The sequence below is a fragment of the Zootoca vivipara genome, chromosome 9 (genome assembly GCF_965207765.1).
Source record: "Zootoca vivipara chromosome 9, rZooViv2.hap1.1, whole genome shotgun sequence".
Lineage (NCBI taxonomy): Eukaryota > Metazoa > Chordata > Lepidosauria > Squamata > Lacertidae > Zootoca > Zootoca vivipara.
The window spans coordinates 23,892,155-23,919,124 of NC_142592.1; the positions used below are offsets into that span (position 1 = coordinate 23,892,155).

A 26,970-nucleotide genomic window follows, 5' to 3' on the forward strand; every position below is an offset into this window, starting at 1 on the left:
AGGCAAAGCCAGAATTCTAATCCAAGATCATACAAAAGTAACAAAGTTGTTCCAAGTTCTCATGCCCACCCTGCAGGCTTATAGCCAAGGCAGGGCACACCCGTTACTCATGAAAATTAGCCCTGCAAGAATATTTAGCTTACAGGCATGCACTCTGCTGGGGCAGATATATCTGTTCACTCTGAAGGTACCCAGACTGTTTCTGGCAGAGTCCCATGATATGAACATTTTTCAGCCTCGTTCTGCAAATAATTTTTGAATTTTAGCATACTTTAGCCTCCTAAAAGATTAAAAAAAACACCCTGCCCTCTTCCTAAAGAATTTTATATTCTTAGTTGCAGCAAAACTAAAGCCATCTCTGTGGCTTCAGGACCCTCAAGCCTTTTTACAGTGCATAGTATTTATTTATTTATTTATTTATTTAATGTTGGGTGTTTTTTTAGGTTTAATAAATTTTGGTCCATGGCAGTTGGGACCACTGTATCCAATTGTGCTTTACAGAGAACGAGGACAGGTGACTGTCCTCAATTTAAACAATACATTGCATTTTTAAAATCCTAGAAAATGGTTAGAATATGGAGCTAGCCCCCCCCCTCTCTCTCACACACTGTCCCATGTAAGATTTCACTCTAAAATGTGCTTGATTTTAATTAATGGGCAAGCCAATTTTAATTAATGGAGCTATGAGTTAAAAACCACACCTATTTATTTTTAGAGGATGATTTGTTTTTCTATATTGTAATACAGAATGAAATTGAAGAAGGTATTTTCTTGTAGCAGAAAAGTGGAAAGCTGTAATTTAACCTTTAAAAAAGAATTGTATACTTTTTCAGTATTCAAAAGGGATCTACATTGAAGTTTTAAAATTATGAATATGTGTGTATAAAAGAATATAAAGATAGATAGATAGTACTTTTTTTCTAAAAGAAATGTTTAGGGGTACTCTCATTTTCCTACTCATATTGAAATACTGCCCTTCAATTAGGCCAAACTTCTTCCTAATTTCCTCTTCTCTGTGTGCATCCCTATATACCCTCATAATCTGCTTGGGGAACCGTCTGGAATAGATTTTGGGGGCCCACAAGAAGAAAGGAAAAGGAAATCCTGTTGTGTTAGTGGAATGCTGCTTGCACAGTGGTGGATACTACTCTAATGTTTTTAACCTGTTGATAACCTTAAACATGTAAAAATGTGAATGCAATCAATTAATGGAGTAGAGAGACAAATGAGAAATCAGCTCAAACATCACTTTGCAAAGCAAAATTCAGAAATGTAGCTTGTGGGAGAGTGTGGACTGTAGGGAAATCAATCACTGATGCTAACGCAGAGACAGTTAAAATACAGTTTCCTTAATGCCACAACATAAATGGGTAACTACTTCCACTGTAATCTAGTTTGGTTTTAGAAGCAGGATGTGTGCAGGAGCTTTTCATCGGAGGATTAGACACATTTTTTTTTAAAAAAGGGGGAATATAATAGATTTATGTGGCATATTTTATTTTACTGTAAAGGATGCCTCTGTGTTTTATATAGCAAACACTGAACATTATATAGTGCTATAGTCAAATCTCTAAATCAGGGGTCGCCAACCTGGCGGGTGCCATGGCACTGGTAAAGGCTTCTATTGATGCCCTTGTGCAGGTGCCCCAGACTCTGAGCTTTCTTTTTTAAAAAAGATCCCAAAATATGTATACGATATACTGTACAGTATTTGTTACTTTTAAAATTTACTTTAAAACTTCGATTTGTATTCTATTAGTGATGTGAGTTAGATTTAAAGTATAGTTGTTTTTAGTTTGTGTAATATTACTGTTTTATTTCCCTTTTTAAAATTGATTTTTGGTTTTACCGTGTTTCCCCTTTTTTAAGACACCGTCTTATAACTTTTTTCCCTCAAAAAAACACACAGTGGCTTATTTTCAGGGGGTGTCTTTTTTTTAAAAAAAAGTGCTGGTACAAGTGGGACCCACTGGCTCAGGACGCTCAGTGCTCTCTTCTGCACGCTGCTGGACGCGTTGTTGGCGCTGCCAGTTCCGAGCGCCTGCAGGGTGGGGTGGGGGGTGGCAGTGCTTTAAACCCCCAACCCTGTAGAAAGCAATGGAAGTTATGGACTGTAACAATCCTTAAGATGCGCAGGTCTTAAAAAACCCCTGGTATCACCCTTGAAGCACAGCCTTCCAAAGTCAGGGGGGAAGAGGTCTGTTTAGACAAAGGAAAGGATCGGGGGTGATTCTGCGCCCTGGGACCCACAGAACTACTTTAAAAATCCCAACCTGGGGGGGGGGGTCAAATAGTGAAGCCCTGTAGCAACAGAAGGCACATTCTGAAGCACCCGAGCTGTTCGGTTCCATAAAAAATCCAGGAATTGTAAAATTAACAACAATAATGCGGGGGGCACTCTATCCAAAGAGTTAAGAAGGAATGGGAAAGTGTTGAGTTATATATGGAAAAATATGGAAAGGAAAGTTAGTTAAAGATAAAAAAATAAATAATTATCGCAAGGGGAAAAATAACATCATAAAGGGTAATAATATTTAATATAAAATAGACAACACAACAGAAAAAGCAAGTATATGACTAAATGAGATCGCACAGGAGTGAGGGAAGTGGGGAGAGAGGGAGGGGGGTAAGGAATGGAAGGAGGCAATGGTTGGAGGAGGGTATAGGGGGATGAATTAAAGGAAAATTAAGACTGAGAAGCGCATGGTTTTTGTTTTTTAAAGATGCAAAGGCTTGCAATCAGCCAAAGTATATAGCCCAACTTCCAGGAGACTGCGATCTACTTGCGGATTTATAAACTGGAGGTGATCTACCCCCGTTTTATTGGTGTTCAGGTCAGAGTTGTTTTTAGAGAGAGGAAATATCCAATTTTTGAGGTTAAAGTAAAAGTTCCTGACCTTTTTTTTATAATGAGGAAATGCTGCTAAAACTCTGTTCTTCATTCCACGAAGGGGAGAGGGGGCGGGGCCGGGTGCTCAAAGACAAAAGAAATGGAAAAGGAGATAGCGATCAACTACAGCCTCCTGGGGATCGACCAGCCTCGCATTCATGCAGCCGCCGGGAGAGGCAGGGGCTGCAGCCGAGTGCTGCTTCGCAAACAAACGGGGGAAAGTGCTTAGCACCCAGAGAATCCTGCTGAAAAACACGAAGCAGCAACAGCAATTGCACACACACCATCCCAAGCCAGCACAGTAACCAAGTCCCAAAAGCAAGAAAGGACTCAGCAAACACTGCTGCGGCCGGCGTTGCTGCTGCTGACTCGGGGAGCTCAGTGCTCTCTTCCGCACAGCGCCTATCACTATGGCTTATTTTCGGGGTACGGTTTATATTTCTCAAATGCTTAGAAATGCTGCTATGGCTTATTTTATGACTACGCCTTAAAAAGGGGGAAACACGGTAGTTAATTTCTGTAGACCACCTTGGGAGAGCTTTGACATGAAAAACCACTTACTTATTTACTTAAAAGTACTTTAAGTAAATAAGTAAGTGGTTTGCCTTTTGATAAAAATGCTTGCACATAACTTGCCGTCTTCTTTGGCTAAGCCAAAATTCAAAGTGGAAGGGGCAGAATTAGGAGGACAAGGGCTTAATCCACCAGGAATGCTTGTAACACAAATGCAAAATGATTGTAAGTTTGAATTGGAGCTCAGCTGCTCTTTTACTGAAGTTTGTGTAGGCGATGTTCCTGTTAAATTGTGCCCCAAGCCAATATAATAATAATAATAATAATAATAATAATAATAATAATAATAATAATAATAATAAATTACATTCTCTATGCTGCACAACTGTAATGTGCTCCATGTCTTTTGTGTGTTGTGAAACTGTAACTGTTGCAAATAGTAGTTGTAAGACTTTTGACTAAATTGCCTGGAGATATCTCATGATACTGATTTTGAAAATGTGCACCATAGATTTCCCCTGTAATTTGTGTACTCAAACCAGTACTGACACTGACAGCCTAATGTTCTCCACATGTTTTCGACTACAACTTCCATCAGTCGTAGCCAGTGCAGCATTTGGGGGAAGGCTGGCCTAGCCAGCACCATCAGCACCATCAGCGGTTTCAGAAGTCTTGACTAAATCTGGGGCCAGAATGAACTTCTCCTGGACATTTCCTCACATTACAGTGGTACCTTGGGTTAAGAATTTAATTCATTCTGGAGGCCCGTTCTTAACCTGAAACTGTTCTTAACATGAGGCACCACTTTAGCTAATGGGACCTCCCACTGCTGCCGCTACGTGATTTCTGTTCTCATCCTGAAGCAAAGTTCTTAACCCAAGGCACTATTTCTGGGTTACCGGAGTCTGTAACCTGAAGTGTCTGTAACCCGAGGTACCACTGTATCTGGCATCTTCAGAGGGTCCTTACTTGGTTCCTGGAAGCAAAATGAGAGCAGTTAGATCTTAGTTCTTCTCTGTGTGGCTTCCCCCACCCCCTTTTTTATTTTCCAGAGAAGTGCACCTGCCAGCTCCTTTACAAGCTTTGGCAAATTAGCCAATACTTTCCTTTTTAGAAAGGGTTTTGAGTTTGAATTGTTGTTTCTGCTATAGAAAGGCCTTTGTATAGTTTTTTAAAAAACATCCTTGCTCTCCATTTTGTGCTTAGTATGTTTGAATTCCTGTTTTAAGTGGTTCAGTTGCTGTTTTTTTTTCCTTTTTCTTTTGTATACTGCTGCAGGTGTATTCTCACTCCATTGATTATTGTTCGATAGAACTATAAAATAGAATAAAATACAATACATATATTCACTGTCTGGAAACAGGATAAGGGGATGCTAATGCTTCTATATACTGTATATTCTTGCGTATGAGACTACTTTTTAACCCAGGAAAATCTTCTCAAAAGTTGGGGAATACGCCGGAATATACGGCATTAGTAATTGTATATATGACTCAGGAACATATTACTCCCTTTGCTTAAACAGAGTAAGGTTGAGTTGAGTGGGATTCTGAAGTGGCTGGCTAGACCAGAAATAGTTATTAAAAGAGCACACTTTGTAGCAAAGAAAGTTCTGAAGGTGCCCAATATACTTCTTTCTCTGATGGTAAGGGTGTTTGGTCTTCCTCGATAGGAGACTTCTTTGGAAGTCCCCATCAACCACTCTGAGCACAAATGGGAGAAAAGTTGAATTAATCTGTAAAATAAGTGTTTTTTGCTCATTAAATATATTTGCCACAACTATGAAATCACCACTTTGAAAACATTTTTGTAAAAGTTTATATTTGTACAAGTGGAAAATAATACTCTTAAAATGTACTCTGCACATTGCTGTTCTTAAAGCTAGAATGTGGTAACTTTTTGGTGGAAATAGTTCCCTGGAAGCTCATTTTACAAGTGTTAAGAGTCTGTGCTTCATCCCGCTGGGTATAATTAAAAGGGCAGCGCTTGCCTTAGAAAGTCCTTGGGCCCCAAGAGACTACTTTTCCTTGAGAGAGGCTGAGTGCACCTTTTTGATCTTAAGAGCCTGATCCTGTTCATATTTAAAGGTAAAGGTAAAGGGGCCCCTGACCATCAGGTCCAGTCATGTCCAACTCTGGGGTTGCGGCGCTCATATCGCTCTATAGGCCGAGGGAGCCGGCGTTTGTCCGCAGACAGCTTCCGGGTCATGTGGCCAGCATGACAAAGCTGCTTCTGGCGAACCAGAGCAGCGCACGGAAACGCCGTTTACCTTCCTGCCGGAGTGGTCCCTATTTATCTACTTACACTTTGAGGTGCTTTCGAACTGCTAGGTTGGCAGGAGCTGGGACCGAGCAACGGGAGCTCACCCCGTTGCAGGGATTCGAACCGCTGACCTTCTGATCAGCAAGCCCTAGACTCTGGATTAACCCGCATATTCATATTTACTTGGAAGTAATTCCCACTGAGTTTAGTTGGGTGGGGTGTCACTGTCTACATAGGGCTGTAGACTAAAAGTCTTCCACAAACTCTGAAATCCCTTTCTTGGGCAAAGTCTTTCTCTGAAGAATTGGGAGTGTAAATATAGTGATCCAATTCAGACATCGCATCCCAATCCTCTAAAGTACAGGTGGGGAACCTCGGACTCACAGATCTGTCTTTGCCCATAAGGCCATTTTCCACAAACCACACTCACATGTGAATCAGTTGACACCTCAGGTTGACATCAGCAGTGGTGGGGTTCAATCCAGCTGGGTGCTGCTTTGCCTTCACATTCCCTGCAGTGAAGAATGAAGCTTTGACTTACTGCTCATGCTTCAAACAATGATTTTGATGGTCATCTGAGGCAGCTAGACTGGTGACTGGGAGCGGCCGCCGAGACCACATAACACCGGTCTTGAAAGATCTACATTGGCTCCCAGTACGTTTCCGAGCACAGTTCAAAGTGTTGGTGCTGACCTTTAAAGCCCTAAATGGCCTCGGTCCAGTATACCTGAAGGAGTGTCTCCACCCCCATTGTTCTGTCCGGACACTGAGGTCCAGTACCGAGAGCCTTCTGATGGTTCCCTCGTTGCGAGAAGCCAAGTTGCAGGGAACCAGGCAGAGGGCCTTCTCGGTGGTGGCGCCTGCCCTGTGGAACGCCCTCCCATCAGATGTCAAAGAGAAAAACAGCTACCAGAGGCTTTTAATATTTAATTGTTTTATTTCATTTTTCTATTGTAAGCTGCCCAGAGTGGCTGGGGAAACCCAGCCAGATGGGCGGGGTATAAATAATAAATTATTATTATTATTATTATTATTATTATTATTATTATTATTATCCTTGCTTTTGTGCTGACTCAGTTTGCTTGGCAATGTTTTGAAATGTCTTGCATTAAGTAGGGCACTGATCTTGGTAACCCTTATAGATGTTGGTGTGAAGTAATATCAAACATTAAAGCAAAGGGGGTAGTGATCAACACTGAAGATTTTGTTCAAGTCTGTGACTAATTCCGTTGACTCTGAATGGCAGCACCTGTATTAGGCTTGTGGGTATCAACAAGCTGCAAAAAAATATACTCAGATTTTCAGTTGTAGGTGTATCTAGTAGAACTGCTGTAATGTACATTTAGTGTTTGTGGGGGCAGGTTGGTTTATTTTTTAAAGTTTAATTGTCAATTGGAAGGTCTGCAATACAGTTAAAATATAATGCTATAGAATAACCTGTACAAAATACATTTATGGATGTTTTGGAATATGATTGTGCCCTTCAAATCAAAACTTACTAGTCTAGATCTAGGGCTTGTTCTATTTATTTAAGAAGTCTTCAATTTATTAAGTTTCACTGAGCTGCTAAATTAAAGCAATTTACAGTTTTTTTAAGCATTGTATGATTGTACAGTATGAAGTTCTACATAGTGAAAATTCCTTGCTCTTCATTTCAGTTATCTAGAAAAGTACGAGAAAGTGCATCACTTTGGAGAGGATGATGATGAGGTACAACCAGGCAACCCAAAGCCTCAACTTCCTATAGGTGCAATTCCATCTTCCTATAATTATCAGCAGCACAGCGTGTCAGGTAAATTTTGACAAATTAGTCGATAGTAGTGCCATTTGTCCTTGATTTCTGTTGGACAAATGGCACAAAAAGCCTACAGGTGCATTATTGCTAATGATGTATTTTTGCCTTTATAAATAGATTTTCTTCGACAAAGTTATGGGCTATCTATGGACTTTAATTCGCCAAATGACTATAGTAAATTGGTGCTTTCTCTGTTATCTGGACTCCCAAATGAAGTGGACTTTGCTATTAATGTGTGCACTCTTCTATCAAATGAAAGCAAACATGTTATGCAGCTCGACAAGGACCCCAAAATCATCACTTTGCTGCTTGCTAACGCTGGGGTATTTGATGACAGTAAGTTTCTACTTTGAATAATCCTTTGATGAGCAAGTGTACTACTATGCAGCAGAGTTGTTTCCTTGTTCCTCTTTTCCTTCTGCATGCTCTGTCTTTTCCCATCTACTATCCTACTTTTTTCATAATCCTACAAAAGAAGAGTCCTGTTGAATCAGACTGATGATTCAGCACCCTCCTTTCAGCACTGGCCAACCAGATGTTTTTCTGATGCCTACAAAAGTCCACGAAGGCGAGCAGTCTTTAACACCACTGTATATCTTCCCAGCCACTGGCATTCAGAGGAATCCCAGCCATGCATCTGTACATTCCATTTAGCTACCATGACTTAAGTCTGTTGATAGATCTGTGCACATCCTTGGTTGTCTATAACGCTATTGTTCTAGAGGATATTTCCTTTTCAGTCCCTTTCCTAATGGTTCTTAACATAGAATTGTCTTTCTTTCCTCAGTCTTAAACAAATAGTTACATTTCTGAGAAAAGGTGCACAAGACAGGGCTATTAATAGCAGCTTAATATGTAGAAACAATATTGCAATAATTTCATCTATGAACCAACCCCTGAACTGAGGGGATATTTTTGATTGGTACTTGACCCTAAAATTCTCGCAAGTCACCGGTGAGATGATACATTAAAGTTAAAATGACGCTGATTCTATTACCTCCAGTAAGCTGACCCACTTTTTGTCCAGTAGTTCTGTACCCTGCAGTGTTCTGCTGAGATCCCTCCAGTTTCATTGCTTCTATAGCACACACTTGTGCAAGTTTTTGTAACTTTCTTTTCTTTAATATTTCACAATAGTTTGAATTTCATACAAGTTTCAGTATTTCAAGCATATCTTGTGTTTCCTTGAAAGGGTTAATCATGTCTTGCTTTGTTAGTCTAGAGTAGAACAAGGATCATGGCCCAATATGTGTTTATGAAGACTGGCATAAACAAACTAATTGGGTTTTGGGGAGAGGAGGGTTATTTGTTTCTTGCAGCCAGAGATTTAGGTGAGAATAATTGCTGAAGAGATGTGCTTTTGAACCACTGGTAAAAGGACATGTATACAGCCACTGGCCACATTTGGATATAATACTAAACCATAGGTTAATGTAGGATGCATGAGCCGCAGCAAGCCCCTGGGCTGTTGCCCTTCTCCCTGCTTCTGATTTGGCTACAAAGAGGAATTAAGAAACTTCCACTTCCAAGTTAGATTTGCTGCTGCTTGTTGTCTCCAAACTACACAAATTTTGATTGTGGATAATGCATCATGAATTATGAAGCTGGGTTGTTTAGTTTAAACAAACCATGGTCAGCATTAACTGCTGCACCCAAAGGAGAAGAGACTGAGAAGGGACTGCATTGTTGCAGATGAGGAAAAAGGAGTGGAGTCTTACTAAACTATGGTTGAGTGTGACATCTGAATACAGCCATTATATTTATTGAAACTGACAGAATTTGTTGTTGAACTCCAGCCATAAAGGCCAATTTGGATTAAATCAGAGAGTCTGCAGCTGACCAGCTTCCAGCTGAAGACAGAACTAAACTTCCTATGTGAAATTTTACTATGGTACCTAGAGAAATGTGTATTTCAACATAGCTGTATAGCACTATTATCACTCCAAAAAGAGAGCATAGGAGATGCATTTTGCAGGGGTCACATCTGCCTAAAAAAATACCATATTGCGGGCATATTCCAGAGAGTAGATTTTAGAATTTGAATTCTATGCAGCTCCTTGTTATCAAACTTTGATCAGCATTAGCATACAAGTCAGTTGTCCAGATCCTAAAAATCAAGTATTTAGACTTGAAGAGTACAGTCTAAAGGCTCAGGTATGCAGATATTTCCCATTCTCTGTAATAAAGGAGACTACTCCATTCACACATGTCAAATTCTTGTGCACATAGAACATTCCTTTGTTCAGAGAATAGGATGAGCCTTGGAACTAACTACATCAATTCCTGTGATTATCTCAAATAGTTCAATGGACCTTTTAGGTTTAGCACAGGGGTAGTCAACCTTTTTATACCCACCGCCCACTAATGCATCTTTCTTTATGGTAAAATTCTTTACTTCCCAACCGTGCTCGATGGAAGGAGGATTCAGCTTGTGCCGTAGAACTCCCTACCACCCATCTAGAATCCTGAAACACCCACTAGTGGGCAGTAGGCACCAGGTTGAAAACCCCCGGTTTAGCCAATTCTCTTTTTAAACTTAGAAAGGAACCAGGATGCCTAAAATAGCATTTCTTTACATACACTGTAGGATCTGTATGTGGACAGATTTCTGGGTGTCTGCATTTCCACTTGTTTTTTTTTAAAGTACTGTAGGTTTCTAATCCCTGTTTAATAATTGTTAGGCAGGCTGGAAACTCTAGACAGAGAACACCAACATGCAGGGAATTGTGTGCACCTAAGAAATATGTGGCTTGAAGTTATGCCCTTCTTGTCATGCTACTTCCTTTCAAGAAAATTCTACTTCGTGCAAGAACTAAAATATGAGATTCAGATCAAAGCAAGCAAAATGAACAGCTTTATGCAACTAAGCAAGTTTCTTTGAATGTTATTTGCATAATGTTTTAAGCACAACATTTGAATTTTCATAATGCAGAGTTTACTTCTTCAGCATAGATTTTTCACTCATTTCTTCTTCTTCCTAGCTTGTTTAGCCTGTGGCATAATTATAGCAGGTAGTTCCTTTATTATTCAGGATTGATAAAAGAATCCCCCCCATTCTACTTAACAGTAGTCCAATTCATGCAGCTTTAGAATAGTTGGTATAATGGGTGATCGCCCTTCAAAAGAAAGCACTCTTCTCCATGTTGTAAATACTGTACCCTACTCCAAGCAGAAGACACAACTCAAAACAATTAAAAAAATATTTATGCTACTTCTAATAAACTGTGATATTGGTAAAAGAAAAGTATATTGCAACTGAATAAGATTGGCTGGCCACAATACTGCAAAATTACACTGTTTTCAAATTATCTATAGTTATTGTCACAGCTGTTTATGGACAATTTTTAATTGTAACTTTAATGCTTTTTAACTCATAGCTTTAGGTTCATTTTCTACTGTGTTTGGTGAAGAATGGAAGGAGAAAACGGATAGAGATTTTGTTAAGGTAATTTTAAAAAATATAGTTTTAAAACAGCATGTCAAAAAAAAATGTGTGATAGAGCCTTACAGTTCAACAGTGCCGCTTAAACATTCCGCTTACATAGTAGTGACAAAGCTAGACTAAAGAGAAGAAGGGAATTTTATTTAGAGTTGATCAGATAAAGAGCTCTCAGATATTTGAAATAAGTAGGTAGGTGCAGGGATAGATTGAAAGCTTCCTTCTCCCCAGTAGGTGCTGCTGGAGGTAATAATACAGTAACTGTGTTATTGTAGATTAGTATTGAGAAACAGCATTTAGAATGTGTGAAGGTCTCCTTAGTCAGCTCCAGAGTTCAGCTGAGTTTCACACAACCAAGTTTGCACACCCATGTCATTTATTTTGTTGAGCGTGGATAGTGTTCACGATAGGCTGTGTGTACTGTTCCTTGAGAAGAGATTGCATTCTTGCATGTTGCGCACCAGCACTCAGCCTTGTATGCCATATTTTGATCTATGTGTGTGATGAACAATTCAGGTGGTTACTGTGCCATGAGCACTATATACTAGGCCCCAAAATACTGTATAACATTTCATGCACACATGTATTAGAGATGCTTTATTTAAGAGCCCCAAAACATTTGTTTGCCCACTAGAGGGCATGATCAGCTATATTAATCCACTAAGAAGAAAACTTAAGGTAAAGAAGCATCTTTTGTGTTAATATGTAAGAATTATTAATTACTTCATCAGTTTTTGCAACAAGCAAATAATGACAGCATGGGTAGATTGTATTATATATGTTGATGTGTTGATGAAAATAATGCAGAATTTGACAGTTTTGAAACCAAATTTGAAGCACTTGAGATCATAAAATCAAAATACATTTTAAAATATGTAATTTGATTTTATTGACAGAAGTGTGTGAAACTAAAAAGGACCTCTGTATCTATGAAGTAAATGTGACCTTTCTGCCCAGATTTAACATTTCTTAGGCACTAGTGAAAAACTTTCCGTGTATCACATTTTTTCAGGCAATTACTATTACTATTTTAAATATAAATCTATTTCACAGAGAAAAAAGTATAAAGTGAGAAAATAAGATTAATAATAATAGGAGAAATGTGGAGAATGTCAGTTTGCCTTCATAGCAAAATTGGTAGCATTCAGTAATTAAAAATGGTTTCTCACTGAGGGTTTTATCTTTATCTCATTGAAATATTAGTTTTCTAATAAAAACTTCTGTTTGAGAAGAGTGTCCAAAGTTTTATTCAATTATGTCTAGCAATTTTAGCACAGCACAGCACCACTTAAAATTGAGGCCATGTCCCTTCACTGCAAACTGTTGTTAATGGCAAAGGATGCATGCAATCCCTTAATTCCTCCCAGCCCACATTCTCCACTCAGGTAAAAACAATACAAGCTTGGAGGAGGTGGAATGGGCCTGAATTTGGTAGCTGTACATTGGTACCTTGGTTCTCAAACGTAATCTGTTCCGGAAGTCTGTTCCAAAGCCAAAGCGTTCCAAAACCAAGGCGCATTTTCCCATGGAAAGTAATGCAAAACGGATTAATCGGTTCCAGTCTTTTAAAAACAACCCCAAAAACATCAATTTAACATGAATTTTACTATCTAATGAGACCAGTGATTCATTAAATTAAATCAATGTACTGTACTATAAAATAAACAAGACAGTATTGTAGATGATAAAAAAAAAAATTCCCCTTACCTGCACTGATGATAGTCATTGTTTGGATGGGGGGGGGACTTTTATCCATTTCCGCAGTCACACAATCAATCAATCAATCAGTAGCTGAACTAGGTTTCACACAGTCACAAAAACAAATTCACCGAAAAAGCCTCAAAAACAAAAAAGCAAAATAAATAGCAAAAACAAAAGTGCCAAACTTAATCTGTTCAGCATATTGCTGGGTGGGGGAACACTCTGTTTGCATCTTTTGGAGGATCCTTCTACATATGGTGATATGCTTCTAGGGCAGGGGTTCCCAACAAAATTTTCTCGAGGACCCCTCATCGAGCCGCTATTGTGACAAGGACCCGCATTAATTCCTACGCGAACTGTAGCTTCCGCGAAAAACATCGCTTTGTTTACAAACACTACTGTTTTGCAAAGAGGCAGCGCGCGCCAGGGAGGAGGGAGGGGAATGGAGAAGACAGGGTACCTGCGCAGTAGCGCACAAATGAAGCCGACGCGCGCAAAGCATCTTGGGGAGGTGAGCGTTAGTAGAATGCGTGCACTGCCTCTTTGCAAAACAGTAGTCTTTGTAAAGCGCCACCTAACGGCATACAGCAGAACTACTGCCTCTATCTAATTCTAGTTTTGCGCTAGACTCTGCTCATGCAAGAAGCGGCCAAAACAAAAAATCTGTTATCATACGAAATATATTTAATATATTTTTTGTTCTAATAGCATCTTGCGGACCCCTCTGGCATAGCTCGCGGACCCCTGGGGGTCCGCGGACCACCTGTTGGGAACCACTGTTCTAGGGGGAAGAATTGTGTCCCATGCCATTTGGTCATTACATCAAAAAGGCCACAAATAGTTATTGCAAGGGGTGCATATAGAAATGTACCAAATTATATGTGTTTGACCTGTTACATCCGTTGAATATTTGTGTCTGAGGAAAGATAGTCCAGGAATGTCTCATTGTTTAGTGATGGCAGTAACAGGAGCTTCAGTTATGTTGTGAGGATTTTTTTCAGTAGGAAGCTTGGATGTTTTCCAAAATCTATTTATAATTGTTACAGTGTATCTAGTATGATAGCACAGTTTTTAAAAGAATTACTCAGGAATGCCGTTTAGTAACACTGCTTCTAAAATTAGCTATATTTTGGAAATTCTATTTTTTCCTTTTTTAATGTTTAGTAGTATAGTGCACCTTACTTAAATGCTCCATTGTTCCATGTTTTAACGAAGGCGTGCATTAAGTGGATTTTAGACGTGTCATTTCTATTACTGTACATTCAATAATTGATAAAGAGATTATGTTTGCATAAATTGTTATATAGTATTACATTTTATTTTATTTTTTATTCCCCTCCCCCCGATAGTGGAATAGTGTTTAAGCTGTTCTTTTTATGCTTCCTCTCCCAACCAAGTGTGAATTAGCACCACTTTCTTTCCATGATACTTACAGTGACATTACATACGAGTTTCATTTAAAGATAGAAGAACAAGAGACTGATAGGATTAAAAATAAGCATATAACAAAAGGAGGCAGATGGCTTAGAGTTTTGGTATTCATGCTGATGTATCTTACTTTTAAATATGAAACTATTTTGCGTCAGTGGTTGTTTTGATTTAAAATGATACTGTAGCATTGGCCATCAAGAATGGGGAGCAAATGTCCTTCCAGTTGTTATTGGGACTTCAACTTCCACCAGCCCCAGCAAGCATAGCCAATAATCAAGGGAGTAATATGGAAGTAATATGGAGTCATAGTCCAAGACTATCTATAGGCTTGCAGCTTATCCCAGATTGAAATAAAAGAAATGGCACACATTAAATAAAAAGATGCAAACACCCAATCTAAAAAAATGGAAGGTATTTGTTCGTTAAAGAAAGGCACAACATGGATAAGTTTTTGAAGTGCGTAATTCTGTCACTGCATATCTGTAGCTATGCAGCTAAATGCTAAAGGCAAAGTAGTACTTTTGGGTCAGAATTTTTGCTTCATAACTAAGATATTGTAGAAATATTATAAAAAGAAATTGTCCAGTAGCACCTTAGAGACCAACTAAGTTTGTTCTTGGTATGAGCTCTCGTGTGCATGCATACTTCTTCAGATACACATATTGTAATCAGATATACATACTGATACTGCAATCAGTTTCATCATTTCCCCCACATCACAATGGGTTATTCAGACTGCTACGTTGTTAAAGGAAACTTTGCAATTAAAAAATATATCATTGTTTGTGGTTTTTTTGTTCAGTTTTGGAGGGATATTGTTGAAGATAATGAAGTACGTGACCTCATTTCAGACAGAAACAAATCTCAAGGTGAGTTACATCGAATGAGCATTGGGTTATATCTGGGGTATCTAGAGCAGAAACTGCTCAAGTGAATGTGTTATCTTTTATAGATGCTACACCAGAAGACTGGATATGGGAGTCTTTATTCCATCCACCACGCAAGTTGGGCATTAATGATATTGAAGGACAGCGGGTTCTCCAGATTGCAGTGATTTTACGAAATCTTTCCTTTGAGGAGGGAAATGTTAAGCTGTTGGCAGCTAATCGTACCTGTCTTCGTTTCTTATTACTCTCTGCTCACAGTCATTTTATTTCTCTAAGACAGTTGGGGCTTGACACATTAGGAAACATTGCCGCAGAGGTAAGAAAAAAATTCAAAATATGCTCTTTGTGAGTTAAATGGTTGAATCCCAAGGCTGGATTGAGTTTAAATGTTAAGGATTCTCATATAAAAAGGGACTGGAGATCTTCCAGATTCTTTCCTGTTGTTTCTTATTATCTCTTCAAATATTTTTGAGAACAGCAAGTTTCTGCATATATTTTTAGTCCACTGAAATTGTATCCCTGTGTTCTTCATAGCATGTACTTGTAATCATGGAATGCCTTATTTAGATGTAAAGATATGGGTTGGTTGTTTTTGTTTTTGTTTTAAAGTAGTATCCCTGTTCTTCGTCTGGGATGAGATTAAACAATTAGATTTCCCACCCTCACCCAAAATGTAAGCCATCACTAAAATCAAAAGCCACAAATTGTCAACAATACTTTTACATTTCACACCGAAGATTAACTACTGTTCTCTTAGCTTGCGCCCAGTCCAATCCGAATACAATAAAAGTGGCTGTTTTATACTTGCTTCATGGTGCATTCAAAAGGGCACTAATTTCTTCAAATTCTGGAAGTGTCCTGTACATTTAATGCTTATTTTTCCTGGTATGTTTAAAGCTATTGGCTGGCCTTCCAATATTATCTAAGCAAGCCATAAAGTAGTGCAAACAAAGTCTTACAGAACAATCCTATACATGCTTACTCAAAAATAAATCCTTTTGTTTTCACTAGGGCATAGTGCCAGTTAAGAACAGATAGAACTGTAATCCTCTGCACATTTACTTGGCAATAATTTTCATTGAACTCAGAGAGAATTTTTAGTAGAAATGAATGGATGTGGACTGTTATTTCCTTTTGCTTTCAAAATTTCATACATGAGATTGAATTTAGTGGTAATAAAAACTGTGAAAGTTAATGAAGAGCAGAATTTACTTATGCACAGTAGTGGAAATGATATAGCATCCATTTGAAAATGTTTTCAGTATTGAAGTTGACATCTTTCTAATCATTTCAGTGATTGTGAATATTATTCTCCATTATAAGTACACCACTCAGGTAAAAGTGCTTTCTTTCTTTTTCAGCTTCTATTGGACCCTGTTGATTTCAAAACAACTCATCTAATGTTTCATACTGTTACAAAATGCTTAATGGCAAGAGATAGATTCTTAAAAATGAGGGGTAAGCTGTTCTGTGGTTATTACTTCTAGTCTGTATAATTGAGGATAAAGATGTTTGGTTCTAAAATATTTGTTTTTGTTTCAGGCATGGAAATCTTGGCTAATCTTTGTAAAGCTGAGGACAATGGTGTCTTAATTTGTGAATATGTAGATCAAGAATCCTACAAAGAAATCATCTGTCATCTCACTTTGCCTGATGTGTTACTTGTCATATCAGCTTTGGAAGTGCTCTATATGCTCACTGAAATGGGTGAAGTGGCTTGTACTAAGATAGCAAAAGTTGACAAAAGCATAGGTAAGTGAGCAATTGTTTGAAATTATCAATATCATTAGCTATAGGCTCCCAGACATGTTTCTTAAGTAAACAACAGATAATACATTTCAGTGGGTAGAGAGTTTGATTTGGATTGTAAAGGATTGTTCACGTTCCCATTGTGCTGTGATCTTAGCCAGTTCCTATTTGCAGACACCATTCCCCATTTGTAAAGTTGGAGTCATACATTTCCCCCCCCCCAAAAAAAACCATTACAAACAAGAATTGTAAAGGACTTTGGAAAATTAAAAGTGCTACATAAAAGTAAGACTGTTGCAGTGCAGTTTTTTGTCATTTGCACCAAAGAAATGCATATTTTCCAACAAGGAATGTTGCACAAAACTGCACAAAATAAATTATGCCAATAAGTAAGTTGCGTGAACTTGCTTAGTTTGCATGCTTTGTTCTTACCTCAGTAGTTGAGTATTTACAAAAAGAGGGTGGATGCAAGGAGTGATACAAAGTCAAGAAAAGTTAATAGTAAACTATGGAAGGTAGCAGATTAATATGCAGGATAGCATGACTAAAACCACCAACGAAGGATAAGTAGCCTTGGAGGACACCAGATCTTGTGATCTGGAGGCTCTTTTGATACTTTCCATATTTGTCTGTTAGAATAATGGTAGGCAAACTAAGGCCCCGGGGGCTGGATCCGGCCCAATCGCTTTCTCAATCCGGCCCGCGGACAGTCCAGGAATCAGCATGTTTTTACATGAGTAGAACATGTCCTTTTATTTAAAATGCATCTCTGGGTTATTTGTGGGGCCTGCCTGGTGTTTTTACATGAGTAGAATGTGTGCTTTTATTTAAAATTCATCTCTGGATTATTTGTGGGGCATAGGAATTCGTTCATTTCCCCCCCCAAAAAAATATAGTCCTGCTCCCGCAAGGTCTGAGGGACAGTGGACCAGCCCCTTGCTGAAAAAGTTTTCTAAGTTCTGAATTCTATGTCTGATGCTACACTTTATTATCAAATTGGCACATTCATAAGAAACATGGTCCTCCTAGAACATCTTCAAATAACTGAATCTGCCCTCCCCCCCCCAAAAAAAGATTATTCTAAATGACAAAAGCAGGTATCTGGATTCTTCAATTATGATTTCAGTATAATACCTCTTTTGAGATTTTTTTTTTACTATCAAGTAGTATATAAAATTATTAGATGCATGCAATAATAAATACCAGGCCAAGAAAAATACATATACCAAACTTATAAAGCTATTTTCATTTTCATCAGTTGAATAGAGAAAGCTTCATAAATGAATTGACCTTCAGTCTCTATTGTGTTAATATTAATATGATTAATATTAATGATTCAGATACATTAGTATGTCTGGTCTCAATGGACATCCAGATGTTTGGACCAGATGCACTCAGTGCAGTAAAACTTGTCGAACATCAGAGTACGAGCCAACTACTCTCCGGTATCAGGCAACAGCAAGTGGAGCAGATTCCATCACATGCTACCCCAGGTTAGTATTGCTGTTGCTAAACAAATTTTATATAAATTATATGGTATGGTGTATTTTGTTCATCTTTTACTGTATTGGTAGGGGTCCTAGCTTGTGGACCTAATTAGGCTACCCAGGCCTCCCAGTTGGGCACACCAGGCCACTTTGAGCTAGCTACACCCACCTGTTAATTCATCAGACGTCAGGTATGGGCTACATAAAGCCACGGCTGCAAAGGAACAATTGGCAGCCTTAGAGTGTTCCTTTGGGACCCTGGCTTGCATTCAGCACTGGACACCAAATAAATGCAAGCTCCGCTACCTTCAGGCAGAGTTGCTCTCAGGAAAATATGTCCAAAATGTACGTTTGAGAAATAGTAAGGGGTGGAAACTAAACAAATGAAAAGGGTTGAGAGGTAGTGGTTTAAATCCTTGACCCTGACTATTATTTCTATTCCATAGCATCAAGAGCACCACATGTTGCTCCACCACCAGGAATAGTAGAAATTGACAGTGAAAAATTTGCATGCCAGTGGTGAGTACATAATTCAAGGATTTTAATGATGGGAGAGAAAGCCAACCATAGGAAAATGTTTAAATTTAAAATATTTTCATTTTAAAGGTTGATGTATATTTTAGAAATAAAAATATTCTGATGTTGTTTTGAAGAAATACTAATCAGCTAATTTGAACATTTGCTGTGTAGTAGTGCACAGCCTTTTCAAGAAAGGCTGAATGATACAATTTTCCTTTCTATTTTAAGTGTCTTGGTTTTCAGATAAGAGCATAAAGCATTTAATTATATCTTCACAGCAAGGGGCTTGATTTTTACCCTTGTATTAAGATGGCTGTTGTATGTTCTGCTCTTTCTTTTTCTTTCTTTCTTTCTTTCTTGTTACATCCCGTGCTTGAATGTTTTCATAGATTTGCACATTTTCATACATAAGCACTATGTTTGTTTGTTTGTTTGTTTGTTTCTCTCTCTCTCTTCCAGCGTGTGTGTGTGTGTGTGTGTGTGTGTGTGTGTGTGTGTGTGTGTGTGTGTGTAGTTCAGAAATGTTTATATCAAGGAATCACAGCTTAATGTGATTTTTTTTGTTGAAGTAACATGGATATATTAGCCTTTACATTAGGTCACCATAGCACCATCCTATACTATATTCATTGGAATATAAAATTCATTATCATACTGTAGGAATAAGCAACTGTATAGTCTTTTTCAAGAGGGGCCAGACATATTGCCATCTGTACAGGTGCTTACCTGGCTGCCTGTGTTGCTGGAAAACATTCCAAAGTAATATCAAAGCCGTGAAGAGACTTTATTTTGCAGGACAGTGGAAGAGATCAAAAGGCCAGCCAGTGCCCTATGGAACTGGAGTTGCATCCAGAACCTTATGCAGTGCTCAGAGGCTCTATGTCAGAAATGTAGATGTAGGAAGTGCTTCTTAAAAAGTTTGAAAAGCATAGTTGCAGAACAGTAAGCCGGTTAGTTTTTGCATATGTGCTTATATAGTTCGTTTCTCTCCCCCAAATTGTTTCCTTAGGTTGAATGCCCATTTTGAGATCAATCCAGATTGTTCAGTCTCCCGAGCTGAAATGTACTCTGAATACCTCTCCACGTGCAGCAAACTAGCTCGCGGTGGAATCCTAACATCAACTGGATTTTATAAATGTCTTCGGTAAGTTTAACTTATTCACAGAATAAATCACAGCCTGGGGATGTGTGGTGTTCTGCAGTTTGTATTGATTTGCAAATTTAAGGGGAAAGTGTGTTGTGGATATGACCATCTTGTATTGTTAAAGGTGGTAGTTGTTTGTATAACCATTGTTTTTGCTATTTTCAATCATTCAGTGTGGGTTTTTCGTTTTATCTTAGCAATCTTTTGAAAACCCAAACCTAAAACTTTGAGCCAAGAGTCTGGGAGACCTTCCTTTGAACCTGCTGATCTATTTAAAAAAGTAGCTGTGGGATGCAAGCAGCATACTGTGCTGAGGAAAACTAGAACATTTTATAGTGCTTTTTCTTTCTCGCCTTAGATTTCCACCCCACCCTTAAATAGCAATCATTGCCATGGCCCATATGTACTCCATTGCCTTTTTGAAATTTTCTCAGGCTTAGAAGGCACAATTTCTGTGCTGTTCCCTGATTTCTGTGCTGTTCCCTGATTTAAAAATAACTGGACAAAATTCAGTACTGTTTTTCTTCCAGCACTTGTTTTCTGTCTCCCTCTGATCCATTCTTCTTCCCAAGTGCTCCACTACTGTGTTCTCTTCTCCATACCATTTCCATTGCCAATGCCCACACTTCCTTGGTGCTGAAACATGAACTGATCATTGCTTACAGCAGGCTTGGTTGGGAAGCGCTGATATAATCACTACTTCACAACCCTCACATTTGGCAGGAAACTGAAATGTCCATCAATTGCCTTGAGGAATGGTTTTTCTGACATAGTTTACCACAATACATAGAAAATATACTTGCATACAAAGCTAGATTTTATGCTCAGAAGATCATTGAAAAAAGCTAGCAAATCAATTAGTATATCACTGCTACCAATAATGTATTTGTTTGTTTGCTTGTGTTTGACAGAACTGTCTTTCCCAATCACTCAGTGAAGAGAATAGAGGATACATATAACAATGGGCAGGCACATTTTCATGTGTTAGGAGTGAAAAGGAGGGCTATACCCCTCCCTATTCAGATGTACTACCAGCAACAACCTTCGACAACCCCTGTCCTTCGGGTTGATTCTGTTCCTGATGTAGCTCCTTCTCCTTCACCAGCAGGTATGTATACAACGTGGATATTTTATGTTGAGTTTTGAATTGATTCAGAGCATAAAATGTTGGGCTGGTGCAAGTACTGCAGTATAGAGTAATGTCGTATGTTGACCAAGAGTAGTGCATGTTTTGGGGATGCTGCTGCCCTAAGTGGCAAGGTTGGAGTCCTGCAGGGGCAGCAGCAGAAGCATAGTGCCAGTATGCTATGTCCACCAGTGCATCCACACAGCCCCAACTTCTCCACCGCCCCATCCGGGTCAACAGGAGTGACACCCGTGTTGGGAAGGCAGGTCTGGCCACTATACATGGTGCTACCTGTAGAGACATGTTTACCCAGTGTGGCATGGGAACTAGGGTTATGCTCACATGCATTCTTTTCTGCATCTAGAGTCTGATGCAGTTGATTATGTATAGCCTGCCATATGATCCTTCCACTACAAAGAGAAGGCATGCAGATCATATGGGTGAGACATTCCTGCTGGTGTGCAGGGCAGTACCAGACATTCTACTTGGAGGCTGAGGGGGAGCCTGTGTTCCAAAGCCATGTGTTCACTAAGCTGCCCTGGAATTGTGGTGTTTTTTTTTCAAAAGCAAGGTATACATGTTATAAGTGTACTGCATGGTGGGCTGGTGTGTGAAATTAGATATGCAGATACACACACACACTTACACACACACAACCATGGAGGCAATGTTACGATGCTTTGGAAATGTTACAATGCTTTGGAAAGCATTTTTCTGGGGGTAGAGGAGATTACTTCACCTGGTTTCCATGTTGGTTGATGTAGATAACACAAATTATTATTTAACAACTTAAATCGTAAGCCTGCATTTTGTAGCACACTGATGTTATCCAAAAGGAGGTCATGTGTACCTGGTGAATTGGGCATTCAGCTGGGATGAACCATAACAACAACAACAATTTTATTATTTATACCCCACCCGTCTGGCTGGCTTGCTTCAGGCACTCTGGGCAGCTTCCAACATATACAGAAACATTAAAAAATCAAACATTATAAACTTACTGATACATGGCTGCCTTCAGATGTCTTCTAAAAGTTCTGTAGTTCTTTATCTCCTTGTGAGGGCATTCTACACCTTTGTTGGCCCTTGGAGATATAAGGAGAGGAAGGGGCATACATGGACACCATTTCAAAGTACAGTGATAGATACTTGAACCTCTGTCTGGTATGTACAAAGTCTGTGGTTAGTGCTGACCCCAAAGCTAATTAAAAAACAATGTGTGATTAAGTTAACTAATAATACTTCTACTTTGAAGTGTTGCTTGCTATAATCTCAAGGTTCCCACTAATGGCCTCTCCCCCCCCCTTTAATTTGGTTTACAGGACTCCCACATGGACCGCCAAGTGTTGGAAACTATTTTCCAAGGACCTCTATTAACAATCAGTCTTCAACTCTAACTGCAACACAAATGTCTTTTCCTATTCAAGGCGCACCAACAGTGGTACAGACTGGGTCCAGGATACTACAGAACCCTTCAGTTCACAGTCAACAACAACAAAATGCTCCCATGACTGTCATACAGAATAAAGCTCCGATTTCTTGTGAAGTAGTCAAGGCCACAGTCATACAGAGCACCGTTCCCCAGTCTGCAGTTCCTGTTACTATTGCTGTAGGTGGTGGCGCACAACCTTCCAATCAGAATCCTAGCATTGCAGGGCCACAACCCTCCGTTACTGTTGTCAGCTCTCAGACTTTGCTTCATCAACCTGTAATTCAGCAGTCCCCTTTGCACGCGGTGGTACCGGGACAAATACCCTCAGGTACTCCTGTTACGGTAATTCAACAAGCTGTACCTCAGGGCCATATATTTGGCAGAGTACAGAACATACCAGCATGCACATCAGCCGTTTCCCAGAGTCAACAGCTCATTACCACATCATCACAGCCAGTACAAACATCATCTCAGCAGTCCACAGCTGGTAACCAGCAACAAGACACAGTCATCATAGCACCTCAGCAGTATGTCACAACTTCATCTTCCAATATAGTCACTGCTACTACAGTTCAGAATTTCCAAGTTGCTGCTGGACAGGTGGTCACGATCGCTGGCGTCCAAAATCCGCCGACATCTAGAGTAGGGTTTCAGAACATTGCACCAAAGCCCCTCCCTTCTCAGCAAGTTCCCGCAACAGTGGTACAGCAGCCCATGCAGCCGTCACAGCAGCAGCAGCAGCCTCCGCCACCTCAGCAAAGTGTCGTGATCGTAAGCCAGCCAGCTCAGCAAGGTCCAACGTACGCACCAGCCATTCACCAAATTGTTCTTACCAATCCCGCTTCGATTCCCACTGGCCAAGCTGTGCAGTTGGGTGGGCAGCCAAACCTAACGCCAGCTTCCTCCCCGTCACCTGGACCAATTTCAAGTAATCAAGTCCCTACCGTAATATCCTCTCCACCGCTCACCCCGCAAACACAAGGACCCCCTCCCACAGTCAGCCAGATGCTTTCTGTGAAGAGGCAGCAGCAGCAACAACAGCAGCATTCACCAGCACCGTCCCAGCCACAGATACAAGTCCAGCAGCAACAGCAGGTACAGATGCAAGTTCAGTCGCAGCAAAATAACCCAGCAGTGGGCCAGCCTCCTCCTAGTGAGTCAAGCCTGATAAAACAGCTGTTGCTTCCTAAGCGAGGCCCATCGACTCCCGGAGGCAAGCTAATTCTCCCAGCGCCGCAGATTCCTCCTCCAAACAACGCAAGAGCTCCCAGCCCTCAAGTAGTTTATCAGATGGCAAATAACCAAGCACCAAGTTTTGGAGTTCAAGGGCAGTCTTCGGCTCAGCCACTCCTAGTTGGACAGCAAAACGTTCAGTTGGTGCAGAGTGCAATCCAGCCCCAAGGAACAGTCCAAACAGTTCCCATTTCCAATTTACAAATATTGCCAGGCCAGTTGATCTCAAATAGTCCAGCAACCATTTTCCAAGGGACTTCTGGCAATCAGGTCACCATAACAGTTGTGCCAAATACTAGTTTTGCTACGGCAACTGTGAGTCAGGGAAATGCGATCATTGCTCCAGCTGGAATTGCGGTGAGTGGCACTCAGGCAGGAGTTGGGCTGCAGGTGCAAACGCTTCCACCTACCCAGGCACCTCTAGCCGGACAATCATGTTCTCCTGCTGCTCCCCCGTTCAAAGGAGACAAAATCATTTGCCAAAAGGAAGAAGAAGCAAAGGAGGCAACAGGTTTACATATTCACGAGCGTAAAATTGAGGTCATGGAGAACCCTTCTTGCCGAAGAGCAGCTGTAAACACCAGCAACGGCGATGCAAAGGAAAATGAAACACAAGCGGGAAGTCTTCTAAACGGAAGAAAACATGACTCCAGTCTACCTCCAGCTAACTCAGGGAAAACTCAGAATGAGGCCAATCAGTTCTCGCAGGTCAGTAATGGACCGTCATTAGACTTGGGTGAAAACGGAGCTCTTGGAAAGCAGAACTCTGAGCAACCAGAAACGCAGGAAATTAAAAGTGATTTGAGGAAACCCCTCGTTAATGGAATCTGTGACTTTGAAAAAGGCGATGGTTCCCATTTAAGCAAAAACATTCCAAATCACAAAACTTCCAATCATGTAGGAAATGGTGAGATTTCTCCAGTAGAACAAGGGAATATGGATGCCACACAACAAGATGCTGCCAAAGGTGATCAAGGGGAAAGATTTTCCAACGGACCTGTATTAGGTTTGGGTACTACGTCTGCTGTAAGCAGTACACAAGAGGCTTCAAAACTGTTAACCCAGCAACTTAGTGGTACCATTGCTGATGTACCTAACGGACCTCTAGCTTCAAGTTTGAATTCAGATGTGCCTCAGCAACGCCCAAGTGTAGTAGTTTCGCCACAGTCAACGGCCTCTGTTATACAGGGGCATCAAATCATAGCAGTTCCACACTCAGGACCTCGTGGGCCCCTGGCTACCCTGTCATCTGAAGTTCGGTCGACTAATGGCACAGCAGAGTGCAAAACTGTAAAGAGGCCAGCAGAGGATAACGATAGGGAAAATGTTCCAGGAATCCCAAATAAAGTAGGAGTTAGAATTGTTACAATCAGTGACCCTAACAAGGCTGGCTGCAGTGCAACTATGGTTGCTGTGCCAGCTGGAGCAGATCCAAGTACTGTAGCAAAAGTAGCAATAGAAAGTGCTGCTCAGCAAAAGCAGCAACAGCAACAGCAGCATCCAGTACCATACATGCAAAGTATGGTCACACAGGTAGGTCCAGAGCCTTCGTTTTTACTTATTTTAGCTACCCAAATGTGTGTGTGTGTCTGTCTGTCTGTTTTGTGTGTGTGTGTGTGTGTAGAGATGTACAAATTCCACTTTTGCATTATTTCGTACACTAGCTTGGAAATGTTAAGGAAACTCTTTTGTACATTCATATACTGATGTGGTATCACTCGCTGTTATTGTTTAAGCAATGGGAGTATAGTACAGCTTAAATTCACTGAAATGAACTGCAGTCTATCAGGATATAATTTGATTATGCACAGGCAAACCTTTTGTATTCACTTATTTTATTGTGGGTTCTCTTCTGAAAACTGAGTGATGTTTCCTTGCATTTTGTGGTTTTAACGTGATTTTGTTCCTGCATATGTCGCATTCAAGGCTGTGTTTTGCATCTTAATGTCTCTATTTGCAATTGATGTCTTATTTATGCAGCATGTATACTTTACATATGCCTTATGCAGCTTTGTATAAAACAAACATGTAACTAAGGGATATATTAGCAATGTTTTCCCCTTCTGCATATAGATTAATTACAAAAATTGGAGGATTATTGAAATGGTTGAGACATTTGAGCATGTAATGGGTAATATCAACTCTTCATCAGTAGATATACTGTCTCTTCACTGGATCAAAAAATATATTTTCCCTATTACTTCACCTGTTATATATATTGTTAATAATCTTCATTTTGATGAAAACAATATGTATGTGACATTACCTCCACTTATTTTTGGGTCCTTATGTTCAACAATAGAGCTGCAGTACTGAAAGTAAAACTGCTAGCTTTCCCCTGACGTGCACATTTTATTGGTGGTGTGCTAGAGAGACATTTGTAGCTTTAAAAACTCCTGAGATGAGCATATAGCTCACCTACTGTTCCACAGTAGAGTATTTATCTGGGAGAAATATGTTTCTCGTATCAAAGGGGCACATTCAGATTCTTTTTTAGAATGTATCAATTTAATCTATTTATATCCCACCTTTCCACATGGTGGCTTATAAAAAATTAAATAATGTTCAGGCATTCCAAAACTGTATACAACAATAACAGCAGGAAATCAAATCTTTAGCAAAGACATCATTAAAATGAATAACATGAGAAATAGGAATTAGAAAAAAGGGGAAAGCCTTGAAGCCATGTCCAAAATGAAGTTCTGAAGAAAACATAATGAAATCTTAGGGGGGGGGGGGTTCACTTGATTGTGGAAATCCAGCATACACACATTTTAGATGCATTAGAAGAAACAATCTAGTTTTCTTCGGTTTCTCCACAGTCAAGTTGCCAAAAAAGCAACAACTGGAAATGGGATAGAAGCAGGCAAAGTTTGGCACTTTTCTGTTGCATTGATTTCAGCGACTGGGGCATAGGTTTTTAAGCAGCATTGATTTCTGTGGAAAAGCGCTAAGCTTTGGCTGAATTGTGCCTTTCTGCAGACTATAATATGAATGATTGTATAATTACAACTGTATGTGCCCATAATGTGCAAATTTATTCATCTCTGTTCTGTTGTATATATCACCAGGATCATCCACAGAGCACATATTGGTGATCTTGTACATCTCTTTTTTTTTTTTACCCTCCAACTTCCTGAGCTCTGCAGCATGTTCAGTTTTCGGATTTGAAATATTTGTAACTCTACTAGCCAAACAGCATGGATATTTATTGCTATTTATTTTTGTCCACCAGCAGTGTCTCTGTTTTGTCAGGATGTTGGCCCCCCACCTATTATTCCTCCAGGTACAAGTTCAGCATTGATGCAGCTTCATCCAGTTCACATCAAAAGGAGAAATGGAGCATATTTCACTCACATATC

At 39.8% G+C, this 26,970-nt stretch overlaps 1 protein-coding gene across 5 annotated transcripts in view; it reads left to right on the forward strand.

Annotated features, from left to right (window-relative positions):
- The window catches only part of ARID2 (AT-rich interaction domain 2), a 99,186-nt gene that overhangs the window by 51,067 nt on the left and 21,149 nt on the right, over positions 1–26,970 (forward strand). For all 5 annotated transcript variants that reach the window (XM_035128571.3, XM_060279624.2, XM_088676834.1 and 2 more), the window contains 12 exons: positions 7,324–7,457; positions 7,578–7,796; positions 10,838–10,905; positions 14,834–14,900; positions 14,984–15,234; positions 16,280–16,376; positions 16,461–16,670; positions 18,008–18,160; positions 18,601–18,673; positions 19,683–19,817; positions 20,729–20,925; positions 22,266–25,141. In XM_035128571.3, coding sequence (XP_034984462.3) covers positions 7,324–7,457; positions 7,578–7,796; positions 10,838–10,905; positions 14,834–14,900; positions 14,984–15,234; positions 16,280–16,376; positions 16,461–16,670; positions 18,008–18,160; positions 18,601–18,673; positions 19,683–19,817; positions 20,729–20,925; positions 22,266–25,141 — 4,480 coding nt within the window. The remainder of the gene's footprint in view (positions 1–7,323; positions 7,458–7,577; positions 7,797–10,837; positions 10,906–14,833; positions 14,901–14,983; positions 15,235–16,279; positions 16,377–16,460; positions 16,671–18,007; positions 18,161–18,600; positions 18,674–19,682; positions 19,818–20,728; positions 20,926–22,265; positions 25,142–26,970) is intronic.